This window comes from Halichoerus grypus, chromosome 7 (assembly GCF_964656455.1).
Source record: "Halichoerus grypus chromosome 7, mHalGry1.hap1.1, whole genome shotgun sequence".
NCBI lineage: Eukaryota > Metazoa > Chordata > Mammalia > Carnivora > Phocidae > Halichoerus > Halichoerus grypus.
Window position 1 is genome coordinate 115,524,655 of NC_135718.1, and position 14,563 is coordinate 115,539,217.

At 41.4% G+C, this 14,563-nt stretch overlaps 1 protein-coding gene and 1 pseudogene across 5 annotated transcripts in view; both read right to left on the minus strand.

Annotated features, from left to right (window-relative positions):
- Positions 1-1,075: 1,075 nt before the first annotated feature.
- Positions 1,076-1,879, minus strand: LOC144382598 (oligosaccharyltransferase complex subunit OSTC pseudogene; annotated as a pseudogene).
- Positions 1,880-7,486: 5,607 nt separating this feature from the next.
- CEP350 (centrosomal protein 350) overlaps positions 7,487-14,563 on the minus strand; it is a 157,446-nt gene continuing 150,369 nt past the window's right edge. For all 5 annotated transcript variants that reach the window (XM_078078102.1, XM_078078103.1, XM_078078104.1 and 2 more), the window contains one exon: positions 7,487-11,383. In XM_078078102.1, the coding sequence (XP_077934228.1) occupies positions 11,219-11,383 (165 nt within the window). In that variant the 3' untranslated portion in view covers positions 7,487-11,218. The remainder of the gene's footprint in view (positions 11,384-14,563) is intronic.

Genomic DNA, 14,563 nt, shown 5'->3' on the forward strand with positions numbered 1-14,563 from the left:
GATGGCTGAGTAATACTATTCCATTGTATATACATATACCACATTCATCACAATGACTTCGTGTCCATGCCCTAGCCCCTCTTGGAAGAGCAAAACTCTTAAATGGTTCAACTTCTTCACCAGAAACCAGCAGATTCTCCTCTCTTCTATTCTGGGTCTCCAGAATAGAAATAGTTAAAACAGTACAGATACTTCTTAAGACAAATTCTTTCTTTCTGTATATTTTGGGCAATGCTACTTCCAGGAAATAGGATTAACAAGATAATGATCTCAAAGGCCAGAAGCAGGGATTATCAATATTGCAATTCCCAAGGAATTTGTGAGTCAATGCCCCTTCTGCCCTTTTTCTCTGAGGAAACTCAACCTGGAGACTTACAGTAAGAATTTGGACTTTTAATACCATTTTGCTCACCTAATTGTTTGAATTAATTTTTTCAAAATAGTAGCAATCATACTAACAGACCAGTCAGGGAATATTTAGATGATTATCATTTAAAAAAATATTTTGACTCTACTTAAAGTGGGTCATCACACATGCCTCTTTGTGCTATGGAAACTCAGAATCCTGGAATGTGTTTGGAGCTAAAAGAGTGGTTTTGAGTTTCCCGACCTGCATTCTTCAGTGGGGAAGACAAGTTGCATAAAATGTGTTTTCAAATGGTACTCTTGTTCAAAACAAAAGCACAAGAAAATTTTATATCTGCTTGCAAAAGGTGCCAGTATCATGGTAAAAATATATTTGGATAGGTCATAGAATCACAGCCCCAAGAGAAATACTGGCCCCCAGGGTGTATGTGCCCACAAGCCACTAGTTAGTGATACAACATGGTGATTCCTCTTTTTTTTTTTTTTTATTAATTAGAAAAATTATTTATTTCTGCTCCTTTCATACATCTTATTGTGCACGGAAACAGTCTTGCATACGTATCTGAATAATGTACTGTCACACACTCTGTTTGAAGGCAAAGCACCACAGGTAAAGCTGATCATCTGTCCAGAGTTCTCAGCTTTTGGGATCTTGCTTCCTGATTTTACATTAATTTTTGAAAGTTGGAAATGTCATCTCCAAAAAATGTTAAGGGGGCTGTAAAAAATAATCACTTTATTCAATTATAGTTGTAGAAATGGAGTATATTTTAAGAAATGAAAAACTAAGAAGAAAATGTCACTTAACATCGTTGGTACATCAGTATAGGCCAGCAGGAAAAATACCGTGATAAGCTTGTCTCTTTGATACCAAGCAGACATTCTAGTTCAAGCATTAATATGCTTCCGATTTTTCACTAGATGCTTCTTTTCTGCTGTTTCACTCTTTTTCCATATTTTACATCAGAGGATTGGTACAGCCTTTAAAAGTTCATTAACAGGAGCAAATCCAGTATCCACTGATTTCTTCTCAAAAGGCATTTTTTAACCCATCAGATAACCCGGCAGTTTCATTCTCATGAATACTCTAGCCATGAAAAAACTCAATAGGACACAGACGAATCCAATGAATAGAAGAAGAAATCTATTGAGTTTTGGAATGTTTGGTGCATTCGATCGGTCCAGGATTATGAAACCTAAACCTCCCATTGTAAACAGAAAGCTGGATGCGAGTCCTTCCATAATATATTGTCCATTTACTCTGTAGGCCAAGAAAGCTACTGGTCTCTGATGTCCATATTCATCGGTCATAGAACCAACACTTGGAGGCTCAACAATAACATCATAAATTATTCCTCCGGTGATGAGGAATTAAGACACCACCACCAGAGCGTACACCGTCATGGCCGACGGCATGTGCACCCAGGGCGGCTTCCTCAGCTTCAGGTTGGGGCATTCGAGCACCAAGAACGGAACGCGGTACAAAGTCTCCATGCTGGTGGCGGCAGGGGTTTCTCTCCCTCTTTTTTCTTTTTTTTTTACACAACCCGGTGACTCCTTTCCCTGCACTATCTACCTACCATCAAACGCACGTCTTTAACCTTTTTTAATATGCAGAAGTACTAAAATATTTTTAATTATGTTAAATGCACCACTTAAATTACGCCTGACAGCAACACGTTTTAATTACTTTGAGTCTAGTTCTAACTTGAAGTAGAAAAATATTCAGGTTGAAAAGCTGTAACCCAAATTTAGCTTCTACAGACAATAGTATTGGAATACTTTTAAAGTTATAAGAGGAAGGGGGTTATAATTCCATCTAAATATGCCTGGGTGGCTCCGTCGGTTAAGCGTCTGCCTTTGGCTGAGGTCATGATCCCAGGGTCCTGGGATCCAGTCCTGCACTGGGCTCCCTGCTCAGCGGGGAGCCTGCTTCTCCCTCTCCCTCTGCCGCTCCCCCTGCTTGTGCTGTCTCTCTCAAATGAATAAATAAATAAATAAAATCTCAAAAAAATAAATATGCCCCTTCACATTTAGCAGGAAGTAAATAGAGATGCTGAATTTGTCCTTTTTGGTGATGCTTTACTTCTTGGTGGAAGGAATATTAATTTTTATTATCAAGGTGATACTTGTACATAGCAAAAAAAGGCTATTCAGCAACACACATACACATGAAACACACAAGTAGTCTTCAGCCCCATTCCTCTTCTCCTCTTCATCCAGAGACACCCACTGTTAATCACTTCATTTCAGCATCTTTTCTCTGGTCTTTACCTCTGTATTCAAGAAAATATGTTATATCTTGAATCACTAGTTTTATACTTTAGCTGTTGACTTCCTGTATTCCTCCAACTCTCCAGAGAAACAGAACTGATGAATTATGTATGGAGAGAGAACAAGGGACAGAGGGTGTGCCGGGGTGTGGTGAGAGATAGAGAGAAAAAGAGAGAGAGAAGGAATTGGCTCTTGTGATTATAGGGGCTGGCAAGCTGGAGACCAAGGGAAGAGCTGATGTTGTGGCTCAGGTCCAAAGTCAGTCTGGAGGTAGAATTTTCTATTCCCTGTGGGACCTTGTTCTTATTAAGACCTTCACCTGATTGGACAAGGCCCACCACATAGTGGAGGGTGTGAAGGGTAACCTGTTTTATTCAAAACCTACTGGCTTACATATTAGTCTCATATAAAAATACCTTCATAAAAATAAGTCAATCAGAGAAAGACAAGTATCATATGATCTCACTGATAGAGGATTCTTAATCTTGGGAAACAACCCTCAGGTTGCTGGAGTCGTGGGGGGTGGGAGGGATGTGGTGCCTGGGTGATAGACACTGGAGAAGGTATGTGCTATGGTGAGCGCTAATGAAGGGGGGGTAGTCAGAGGGGGAGATGAACCATGAGAGACGATGGACTCTGAGAAACAAACTGAGGGTTTCAGAGGGGAGAGGGGTGGGGGGATGGGTTAGCCTGGTGATGGGTATTAAAGAGGGCACGTTCTGCATGGAGCACTGGGTGTTATGCACAAACGATGAATCATGGAACACTACATAAAATAAATTAATTAATTAATTTAAAAAAATACCTTCATAGAAACATCTAGACCTGTGTTTGATCAAATATGTGGGTACCATGGCCTGGCTAAGTTGACATATAAAATTAATTGTCATGCTTCCTTATAGGGCAGATGTAGATTTAGCTCTCTTGACACCTCCCTTCCCTTTCCTCATCCTCTCAATTTAGTGATATCACAGTATTTACATTACTGTAACTATAAATATTATTCCAGGGTGAGCCAGGGAGTGTATTATAATTGTTTCTTACTCATACAATGCTTTGCTTTTCCTTGTTTCTTCATTACTCACTCTTTGAACCTATTACTCCGTCTTTTCCTCGCTCTCCAACAGCTTCTCAATAAAAAATTTCATGTTGTTAAAAACATATGCTATTTGTTCCTCTCTCTTCCCCCTCCCTGCCTCCTGGAGATATTCCTTCTGGAGCTCTCTGTCCCCCCCGCCTCTGATCTGGACTGGTGGCTCCCTAGGTGTGCCAGATAGCCGTCATCCTGGGAACGCCTTCCAAGTCATCCTGGGGATTTCCTTCACAGGCTTCTGGGTGGAGCCCCTGTTTCTGGATCTCAAGGCTTTGTCTTTCAGGGTTTATGCCCCCCGCCCTAGAAAGGATGCTTGAGAAGAAAGGACACTCCCGAACACGTTCATATTCTACCCTAGCACTTGATTCATGATTTGGCAAAGTGTAGACTTTTGGATGAAAACAATTTTCATTTGACTTACGAAAATTCTGCTGTGTTTTCTTACAGTCTCCAATATTTCTGTTCAGGAGAGTGATGACATTTTTATTTCTAGCCCTTTTCTTTTCCCGCAGAGTCCTGATATCTCACCATGATCGGCCTTGTTGGGGAGTTATTTCTCGTGCAAAGGCATTCATTGGACAGTTTCCAACGGCAAATTCACATAGGTAAGTTCTGAATTCTTTTCTTGTCTAATTTCCTCCTGTTGTCTCTGTTTTTGCTAGATTCCAGTTAATTAGATGTTGGGTTTCCTGGGCTGGTTCTCTAACTGTATCTGTTTCTCTCTCAGTTTTATGTACCTTTTTGTTTTACTTTTTAGGAGGTTTCCTCAACTTCGCCTTCTAACATTCTACTGAATTTTAAATTATGGCTGCTATAGGTTTAATTTTCAAGAGCTTCATCTCGTTCTGATTCATTACTCTTTTAGAGCATCCTGTTCCTATTACATGGACACAATACTGTGGAGCTATCTGAGGGTTTTCTTTTTTTTTTTTTTTTTTTTTTTATTTTTATTTTTTTTTTATTTTTTATTTTTTTTTTTAAAGATTTTATTTATTTATTTGACAGAGAGAGAGAGACAGCGAGAGCAGGAACACAAGCAGGGGGAGTGGGAGAGGGAGAAGCAGGCTTCCCGCCGAGCAGGGAGCCCGATGTGGGACTCGATCCCAGGACCCTGGGATCATGACCTGAGCTGAAGGCAGACGCTTAACGACTGAGCCACCCAGGCGCCCTATCTGAGGGTTTTCATTTTAATTGTGGTTTTTGTGTCTTGTGATGTTTCCTTCTGTGCCATGCATTGTTTCACCAGAATCCCTGTTTGTTTTTTTCTCTTTGGTTTGGTCTGGCTCATATAGGTGGCTCTCCTCAAATGTCTGGAGATGGCTATTTGGGTGATGCGCTAAATGTGGTTGAGTAACTCAGTAGGCATGTGTGCGGCTTTGACTGGTCAGCTTCCCTGGAAGGAGATCAGGTAACAAACCAATTTTTTCTCTAGGGGAATCTCCCAATGTCAGTACCTAGAGGGCTTTCCTCCAAAGCCATTCGTTCTATTTTTTCCAAGGAGGATCCTTCAGTCTTTTTCCTGGAGGAGGGGTCCTGGATAAGCCTGACTAGATCCTTCCATTCAGTCCACAGGCTTTAAGTTAATTTTTATTTTCCATTTGTTGCCTCGTGTTTTGTTGTGCCTGGAGTCCTCAAGTTCAGGGACACCGTGGTTCAGTTTCTCCAGAGAAAAAATGATTTTCTGAGAGCATTTGAGAGGGGATTGGCAGGGACCCACACCCACTGGATAGGGATGGGAACCAAGGGGATCTAGCTGTTCCTTTCAGAATTCAACCAAGTTCTGTCTTTTCATCCCTGTTGGGAAAGGCAGTCATGCACAGCTTCTCGCCTTCTACAGGGTCACATAAGAATGGGCCTTGGGACCTGGCCCACTTCCCAAACCAAGAGAGAGAGTGCCGCCAGCCTGTGCTGGCCTTACCAGCTTGTGTGGGAATACCCTTCCCTCCTTCAGACTCAATGTGTTCTCCTTTGTTCTGCTTAAGCGCGTGTGTCAGTGGCCCTCAGGCACACCCCCAGCTGTCTATTTCAGACCCCATGGGGCGGGTCCTGGCCCTTCCACTGAGGCGCGGCATGGGGTACGTGCGGTCACATCTCCTACTCCTCTGGCCACGGGGACCCCACGCATTGCTAGGGGCTGGCCCCTGTGCACTTCCTTTCCTCTCCGGCCGGAGGGAAGTGCTGTCCCACTTGAGCCTGGGGTGCTGTTGTCTGTGCTCAGTGATCTCATCTCGTGTCCTGATCTCTTCCCTGGATGCCAATTACCTGCCTTTTAACCTTGGCCGCGCATAGCCTGGCCAGCCAGTGAGTGATGGAACAGTCCCCCTGCTTCACACCTTTTTCTGTGGCAGTCACTGCCTTCGATTTCTGAGCTTTTCTGGGATTTTGTAGGGCACTGGCTAGTTCAGCATTCACTTCTGTGGGCACTCACCACTGTAGGTCTCACTGCTGTTGGGCTCCCCATTCTTAGCTCTGCCATCTACCAGCGCTGGCTACCACTTTCACATACTTGCATTCAAGGATAAAGATATATTTGGGTTTTTTCCCTCCCAAGATTCAACCTGTCGTTACTATTGTGTCTACCAAGCACCAAACACAGTATCTGGCACACAGTGGACACTCATACATCTATTCTGGGAGTCGGAAGGATTTCTTAGGTTCTGCAGCAATTTGGGGTCAGTCCTCTTTTGAGAACTCCTTTAATGTTCATGGCTGTGTAGGGGTTAAAAGCACAGCAGGGATGGCCATCAGGAGGCTCCTAGAAGAATTCAGGGAGACCATGGTGGTTACTTTTTTTTTTTTTTTTAAAGATTTTATTTATTTGACAGAGAGAGACACAGTGAGAGAAGGAACACAAGCAGGGGGAGTGGGAGAGGGAGAAGCAGGCTTCCCGCTGAGCAGGGAGCCCGATGCGGGGCTTGATCTCAGGACCCTAGGATCATGACCTGAGCCGAAGGCAGACGCTTAACGACTGAGCCACCCAGGCGCCCCATGGTGGTTACTTCTAATCTGTTGGGCTAGCGAGGATTCATTACCCTGAGTGCCATACACTTCCATCTTGGAAATTCTTTTATTCTTCTAGATCTCTAGCTCCATTCTTCTCCAAGCTTGTATTTCTAGAAATAAATTATAGCCTCCACACCTAGTCATCAGATGGTTGCTGTTTTTTGCGGCCCACTTAATTGTGACTTTTCATTGTGTTATTTTGCAAGGGTGATCAAAATTCAAGCCATTTGGGAGAAAAGATATTTGCCATGAATTACAGGGAAGAAGCCCATCAATATAGAAGAGAGAGTTATAATTTATCAGGGAGCTCTTCTCTGACCCATCCCCACCCCTGCTGGGTTCTTTTTATTATATATGCTCAAACCCTGCGTGTGCTTCATTTGCAGCACTTACTGCGATTTGTCGCGTACTGCTTTTCAAATTCTCTTTTGATGACTCTTTGATTAGACTTTCAGCTCCAGGACATCAGGGACCATGGCTGTGGCCTCCGCTACCTGCCCAGCACTCGGCACAGTGCTCAGAACATGACAGTGTGCTCAGGGACCGTACACACTAGTGACGAATGTCAGAGCCCAGGCTGCTCGGGTGTATGCGGCGACGGCGTTTATGAACAGAGGGGACAGCTCCCACACTCAGCTCCCCTCATGCTGCTGCCCGAGCGCATGTGCTCTGCTAGCCAGTCCACAACTTCATGGGGACCGGCTTCTAATCTCGGCTCAGAAGGTGAAAAAACAGACACGGGACACAAACTTAGTTTATAAATCAGTTTATTTACAGATTTTATTTTTTCTTAAAGTACATTTCAGTTAACAAATCTATTTACACAGGTATACACGGGAACTCATCCCAGTTATTTTACAGATCATACTTACAAACCACACCCCAAGTCTTCTGTGCAAAGCTGCACTGGATGTGACTATTGGCTGAAAATGGCCTGATGAGCAGGCTATTTACACATACACAGTAAACGGGTTTGTTTTTCATGTCTGCACAGTACAGTACACACACGGAGGCCAGGCCTCCCAGAGAACGCTTTGCAATGTGTTTACCAAGAAGGCTTTGCAAAGTCCGGAAGGAAAAGCTATTAAACATAGGTTAATTAAAATGACAGTACCTCCTTTACATCAGTTTACATTGTTTTCTTCACATTTTTATAATACAAAGATATTTTATTGAATTGCTGCACAACCAGTTCAAGATGATTTGTAAACATGTAAATTCCTACAATTTGCATTAAACATCATTGTAGTTTCTATCATTTGCTCTTTGAATTAATGTTTTCTTCACTAGTATTCTTAAGGTAGTAAAAGAAGATGTAAGTTTGAACTTCTTGCAGAAAAGTTAAGAGTCTCCAATGCTGTGTGAGGACACACTTGATTCAAGTATTGCAAAAAGCTAAGGCCACTTTTTTCAAGACAAGAAAGTGAACAAAATTGTTTTTATCAATAGGCCACAACACTCTTATGAGCAATGAAATCTCTTTTGAAAGATAATTTCTCAGAGACCTGTAGTCACAGAAGGAATTTTCTTTTCTTTTGGGTAAAAGAAAAACCAATTACCTTCCTTATTAACTACTTTTGAGCTCTTCCCACTTTTCCCTAGAATAAAAATTTCTGTTTAGACCTGAAGAGGGAATCTATACCCTGTACTTGGTTAACCCAGAGTTCAGTACCCTGGATAGCACAAATTATTTTGGACTCAGAACTAAATCTGAAGCCTCTATGTTGGTTTACTACTAAATTCTGATAGTGCTATTCTAAAAGATATTACTGCTGATGCAAAGATCTTTTTCTTAGAGGAATTATGAAGAAAGAGTGAAAGAGGATGGGAGCGTGGGGAGAAGGAACAAAGATTAGAAAGAGGGAATATTTAGATTCTTGGTTAAGAGGCAGAACTTGATTAAAAAGATCCCAATATGGAACGAGTGGCTGGGTATCCATAGTCACTGGTCCTAATGCTAACAATAAATACCTTTTCAATTATATCCAATAGTTAAAATTCTAAGAAATCTGCTAATTCTAGATTCCTCTGTTTTCTGCTACCAAACTATGGACAACCATTTCTAACAAGGAGTAAGACGGACCGATGGCTGCCTCTCATCTGGAGCCCGGGATTCTGAAGACAGGGGAGACAGCGGGAGCGCGCGAGGGGGGCCAACACGCGGTCCCGGCCGTATCCTCACCACGGAACCCCAAGTCCTGATAGCTGACTCCACACACTTTTTTTTTTTTTCCTTTTCTGGAATCATAATGTCATAAAGAGTAAAGATTACCTTTCTTATTAAAAATTGACTTAGGTCCAAATAATGAGAATGTAGAAAAACAACCTATATTCCTATTATATTATTTTTATATTCACTTATAAAAAATTTATAGCAGCTGTAAAGTTTCAGTATCATAAGGACAATGTAATCCTACGAACAGCCAAAGGGTGTAGATAAGATGTTTTTCTGTCTTTCAAATAACACAAACTAAAAAGAAAGGCCTTTGCTTTTCCTTGGCCAATGTGAAAACAATATCTCCACACTACTGGTTAATAACCCCAAGAAACCCTAGCTTCCCTTAGTCCATCTGCTCATTATGGCTACAAGACTAGAGCTCAACAGCAAGAGCCCAGAAGAAATGCTGGCGATACATCAATCTGCGCATTTCCCGAGACCCAATCACCACATTTCAGTGCTTTCCTTATTTGTCAAGAGCTATCATACCAGTCACTGTGCAAAATGCAAATATTCCAATGATTATTTCGATAAGTTTCTCATAATGACAAGATGAAACCAAGGAGGAATGGAAGTGTGCATAGTGAAACATCTGAGACGCAAAGGCAGGTTGGGAGGAAAGATGCAGAAATGAACGAACGTGCACACTTAAAGATTATACCATCTTTGGGGTTTTTCTAACGTATTTTGAAGCTATAACATTCCAGGATATTTGTAAATATGAATCCAGTGGATGTCTTAAATCATGCTTCTAATCAGGACCTTCAGTATTAAGGCATTTACATTCACGCCTAAGACTGTCCACATTCTTCTAGATTACTTGAAGAAGAACAGGACTGATAAAGAGAAACCAGTCAAGAAGGCAGGGTACTGAGGTCCCAGAGAGCATCACGTATGCTCTAATGTAGCAGCTGGAGTCTATATATTTTTTTTTCAGGTACAGGTAATAGTTGTGAGAAGCAATGCTGCAAGAGAGGCAGAACTGAATTATACAGTGTCTTGAAATCATCTTATTCCATTCCTGCTACTGCAGGTGATCTTGGAAAAGCTCATCTTCTTTTCACTGAATTAAACTGCCTCCTTCGATATGTGTATGGGTTTGTTAAAACCGGAGATTTCCTGTGCAAAGACTATGAACCACAGAAGTTTCAAGACAGAAGTTTAACTTTTACAAGAAGAATCTTTCACTTCTGAATAGGGACACACATTTTCAACTTAATAATTTACCTCAGAATAAATTAAAAAACGTTCCATAGCGCAAAACAAGCACACGAACAATAGACAATATCTTTTTGTCTTTGGTGCACACACTCATTTCCTAAATCATTCAAGTAACAGCGTCTCTGACTTCTTGGGGAGAGATGGGAGTTGAGAGTTTGAAGGCCAAAATGAATTATTTCCACTTTTGCCATGCCTGGATGCCTGAGATGGTCCTGAGGATCTGTGATTCTAGGAGCAGCTGGTAGAGGTTCAGAAGGAGTAAGAAAAGTGCAGGGAGAGAAGAAGGGGTAGAAGAACCAGCCCTGCATCAGTCCTTTGAGCCCAGTCTTCAGTGGGGGCATTCTTTGTTTTCATGCCCACACAGAGAAAACTAAAAATAATGCAAAGGTTTAAAATTCTTTAGATGGTGCTCAGAAAGCAAGGCTACCATTGACTTCTGTTAACTCGACAGTCCACTTGGTGCTGCTCAACTGCAATAATGGAAGAAAATGGTCTTCAAAAAGAAATGAAATGAATTCCAGAATGTGAAATAGGCACACGTTATTAGACTTGCCTATTTAGAAGTGGTTAGGGGTTTAATACTGTTTAGAGACTATAATGTCCATTTATGACTTTCATGGTGTAGACCAGGATTACTTTTCAAAAACGGTAGGACGCAGAATTCTATATACCTCTCCTGCCTGACTTCAGACTCAACGAAGTGATAGCCTCGTCTAAGCTAAGAGGTAAGTCTGGTGTTTTCAGCCCGTATCTGAGACCCAGTAGGGGTATTAACAAGGGGTGTAGGATTATACTGTGTGTCAACATCAGGAGTGCAACCCTGCCCACCGAACGTCACCAGCTAATCCAGTGGGCAGTCTCTAAAGGCAAGGGCTGCCGTACCAGATATACCGCATTGTCCCATGAACTCCAAACCAGTAGTCTTTAAGGAAAGGTAGCAAGTCCAGAAGCACTCTTGCTATGATGGAGATGGGGTGTGTATCAGGAGGCAGAAAGGCCCAGGACTCATGTTAGCACTCAGTGTTCGGTTTATTTGCAAGATGTCACACAAGTAGCATTCTCCCCTGTTTCTCACTGATCTGATTCAGAACATCAATAGTATCTCTGATCAAGGTCTCAAAGATCCCATCAGCTAGCTGCATCTTCACACACAATTCATCCTCATCATAGTTCACCCACTGTGCCTCCTCTTCGTGGAGCTCCTGGACCTAGAATTTAGAGAACAGAAAGGTCAGAAAATTAGTGTCACACAAAAGCTAGAAAATTAATTGTATTGATATTATATTATATATTATTATATAGACATATTAATTATATTCTCAACCATTTCCCATGAGAATACAGCCCAAGGAAATTAGAGAAAAAGGTAGTTTATATGATATCAATACCCCTTTTGAAGTTGCAAGAAGTTTGAAAAGACTCAACTGCCAAATAAAAGTGTCTTCAAAACTGTCAAAATGGCTTCAAATCTGTCAAAATGGAATTTGATAATATTCCAGGATTTTATACATACTAAGGTTTACAAGTATATTGTTGTCTATGACAATATAAGGGAATGTGTATAAGGATTTAAGGGGGAGAGAAGCATGTAAATTATTAGATATATGGATTTACAATTATAAAATGCATATATCCAAAGAAAATACTGAATGTGATTCTAGAGTATTATAAATAAATGAATAAAGTTTAATATTCATTAGGGTATCTTTATTTTTTTTTTAAAGATTTTATTTACTTAGTTGTCAGAGAGAGAGAGAGAGCACAAACAGGGGCAGAGGTAGAGGGAGAAGCAGGCTCCCCACTGAGCAGGGAGCCCGATGCAGGGGCTCGATCCCGGGATCCTGAGATCACGACCTGAGTGAAGGCAGACGCTTAACCGACTGAGCCATCCAGGCATTCCTAGGGTATTTTTTAAATGTATTACTGCTTAAGTTTATTTTATTTATTTATTTAAGATTTTATTTATTTATTTGACACAGAGAGAGACAGCACAAGCAGGGGGCACGGCAAGCCGAGGGAGAGGGAGAAGCAGACTCCCCTGCTGAGCAGGGAGCCTGATCCCAGGACCCTGGGATCATGACCTGAACTGAAGGCAGATGCTTAACTGACTGAGCCAAACAGGCGCCCTTACTTAAGTTTATTTTAAAAATCAGTTATGCGAGGTCCCTGGGTGGCTCAGTTGGTTGACTGACTCTTGATTTTGGCTTGGGTCATGATCTCGAAGTTGTGGGACTGAGCCACATGTCAGGCTCTTGTGCTCAGCGGGGGGTCTGCCTGGGATTCTCTCAACTTCTCCGTCCCCTGCTCTTTCTTTCTCTCCAAAATAAATAAATAAATCTTCAAAAAAAATCAGTTATGCAATACTTGCTCTTTTTTTTTTTTTTAAGTTGAAGCATAGCTGACACACAAGGTTATATTACTTTCAGGTGTACAACATAGTGATTCGACAACTCCATATGGTATGCTGTGCTCGACGTGATCAGTGTAGTTACCATCTGTCACCATACACTGTTATTTTTTTTTTTAAAGATTTTATTTATTTATTTGACAGAGAGAGACACAGTGGGAGAGGGAACACAAGCAGGGCAAGTGGGAGGAGAAGCAGGCTCCCCGCTGAGCAGGGAGCCTGATGTGGGGCTGGATCCCAGGACTCTGGGATCATGACCTGAGCCGAAGGCAGACGCTTAATGACTGAGCCACCCAGGCGTCCCACCATACACCGTTATTATAATATTAATTACATTTTAGGGTTTGGGGAGTCCTACAGAAAACCAAAACTAATTAAATTAGGACTGTCCAATTATTTACAATTCTAAAATGCATATATCCAAAGAAAATACTGAATGTGATTCTAGAGTATTATAAATAAATGAATAAAGTTTAATATTCATTAGAGTATTTTTTAAATGTATTATTGCTTAAGTTTATTATGATTTTATTTATTTGTCCAAGATTTTTTGCTTGTTTATAGTTTTTAAAGACTAACTCGTAAAAGAAACATATGGGACATACAGTACACAATGAGACTGTGCGCGGCATGGAGGCCAGGTGGTGAAAGTGGATTGTAAACCCCGATCTAGTGAAAATTCAGTGAAATCAACTGCAGTGATGGGGGTGTCTAACCAGAAGTCTAACTTGGCGAAAAGGCCATGGGACCACAGACGCCTGGCTTGCACTGATCATAGTTTCATCTCGAAAAAGGTTGAGGAAGCAAGGACAGGAACTTGTACTCTGCTTCCTGTTATAGGCAAATGAGAAGGCTCTCGGGAGAGCGAGCCTGTCGCCCTGGAGTTTGAGAGCACAAGAAGGAAGGAGAGCCCAACAGGTGCCCCTGGCCAGGGCTGACAAATATATGACACGGTGGCTGCCACGTTCCTTCTCTTGGAGGAGGGTGTTTGAAGGATTTGCACAATATCCATTTCCTTTGTTCCCTAATTTATGATCCATGAACAGATATGCCACCAAAAAGGGCTCCATGGCCAAATAAGTTTTAGAAAACTCCTTCTGCGAGGTTCACATTGCATATTAGCTTATTAAAAAGAAGTCCACCAGTAAAGAAACTTGTTTAATTCAGTTTCTTATATTTGATCAAAGAATCATTCTGTATGGCTGTGTAAGAAATATTATTAACCTACCAAGGAATTGGTGTTCCTCTCATGAAGGATGCTGTAAGCAACAGCCTAATGCAACACTTCTCAAACTGTTGTTGAGGGAGAACCATGTTCTGGGAAAGCTAAAAAAGGTGTGTCCCTACAAAACCTTTCTTATCTCCCATAAATTTTGTCCAAACAAACTTGCACAGCTTTCCTTTTTATAAGTTTTCTCAACCTTTAATATTAAATTTTTTCTTTGAGCAATTTCCTCCTCAGTGACAAAATTTAGGAAGCACGGTCCTGATGAAATCGTTTGTGGCTTAGAATATATGCTCGGGACATGACCCGCTATTTCAGCACAAAGATGATGGGCCCCCACAGTGCCCTTGTCAGATTTAGCAAAAGCTTTGCTCCCCCTTAGAGCAAGAACCACTTCACTCTCAGCTGGTGAGGACCAACATCATGCTTTCCATTTTGCTTTGGCCATCCAAAAGCACAAAGCCCAACTCAGAAGTTCAACTATGGCAACCAAGGGGTCTCACAGCCTGCAGATCTGCCTCCATTTTTTTCCTTCTGGCTTTTGGAGTCTATTCTATTTTATTACACATTTCCCTTGCTCCTACACATGTATTATGCATGTATGGTAAGTTAATATATATTACATAAATTAAATTATATTAAAAAGTCAGTCTAATAATAACTTTATTTTCTTTTATTTTGACAGGGTATGAGGCTGGTTTTAGAAAAGAGAAATGTGGGAAATAAAACGTGGCCAGATTTCAGCAAGCACATGGC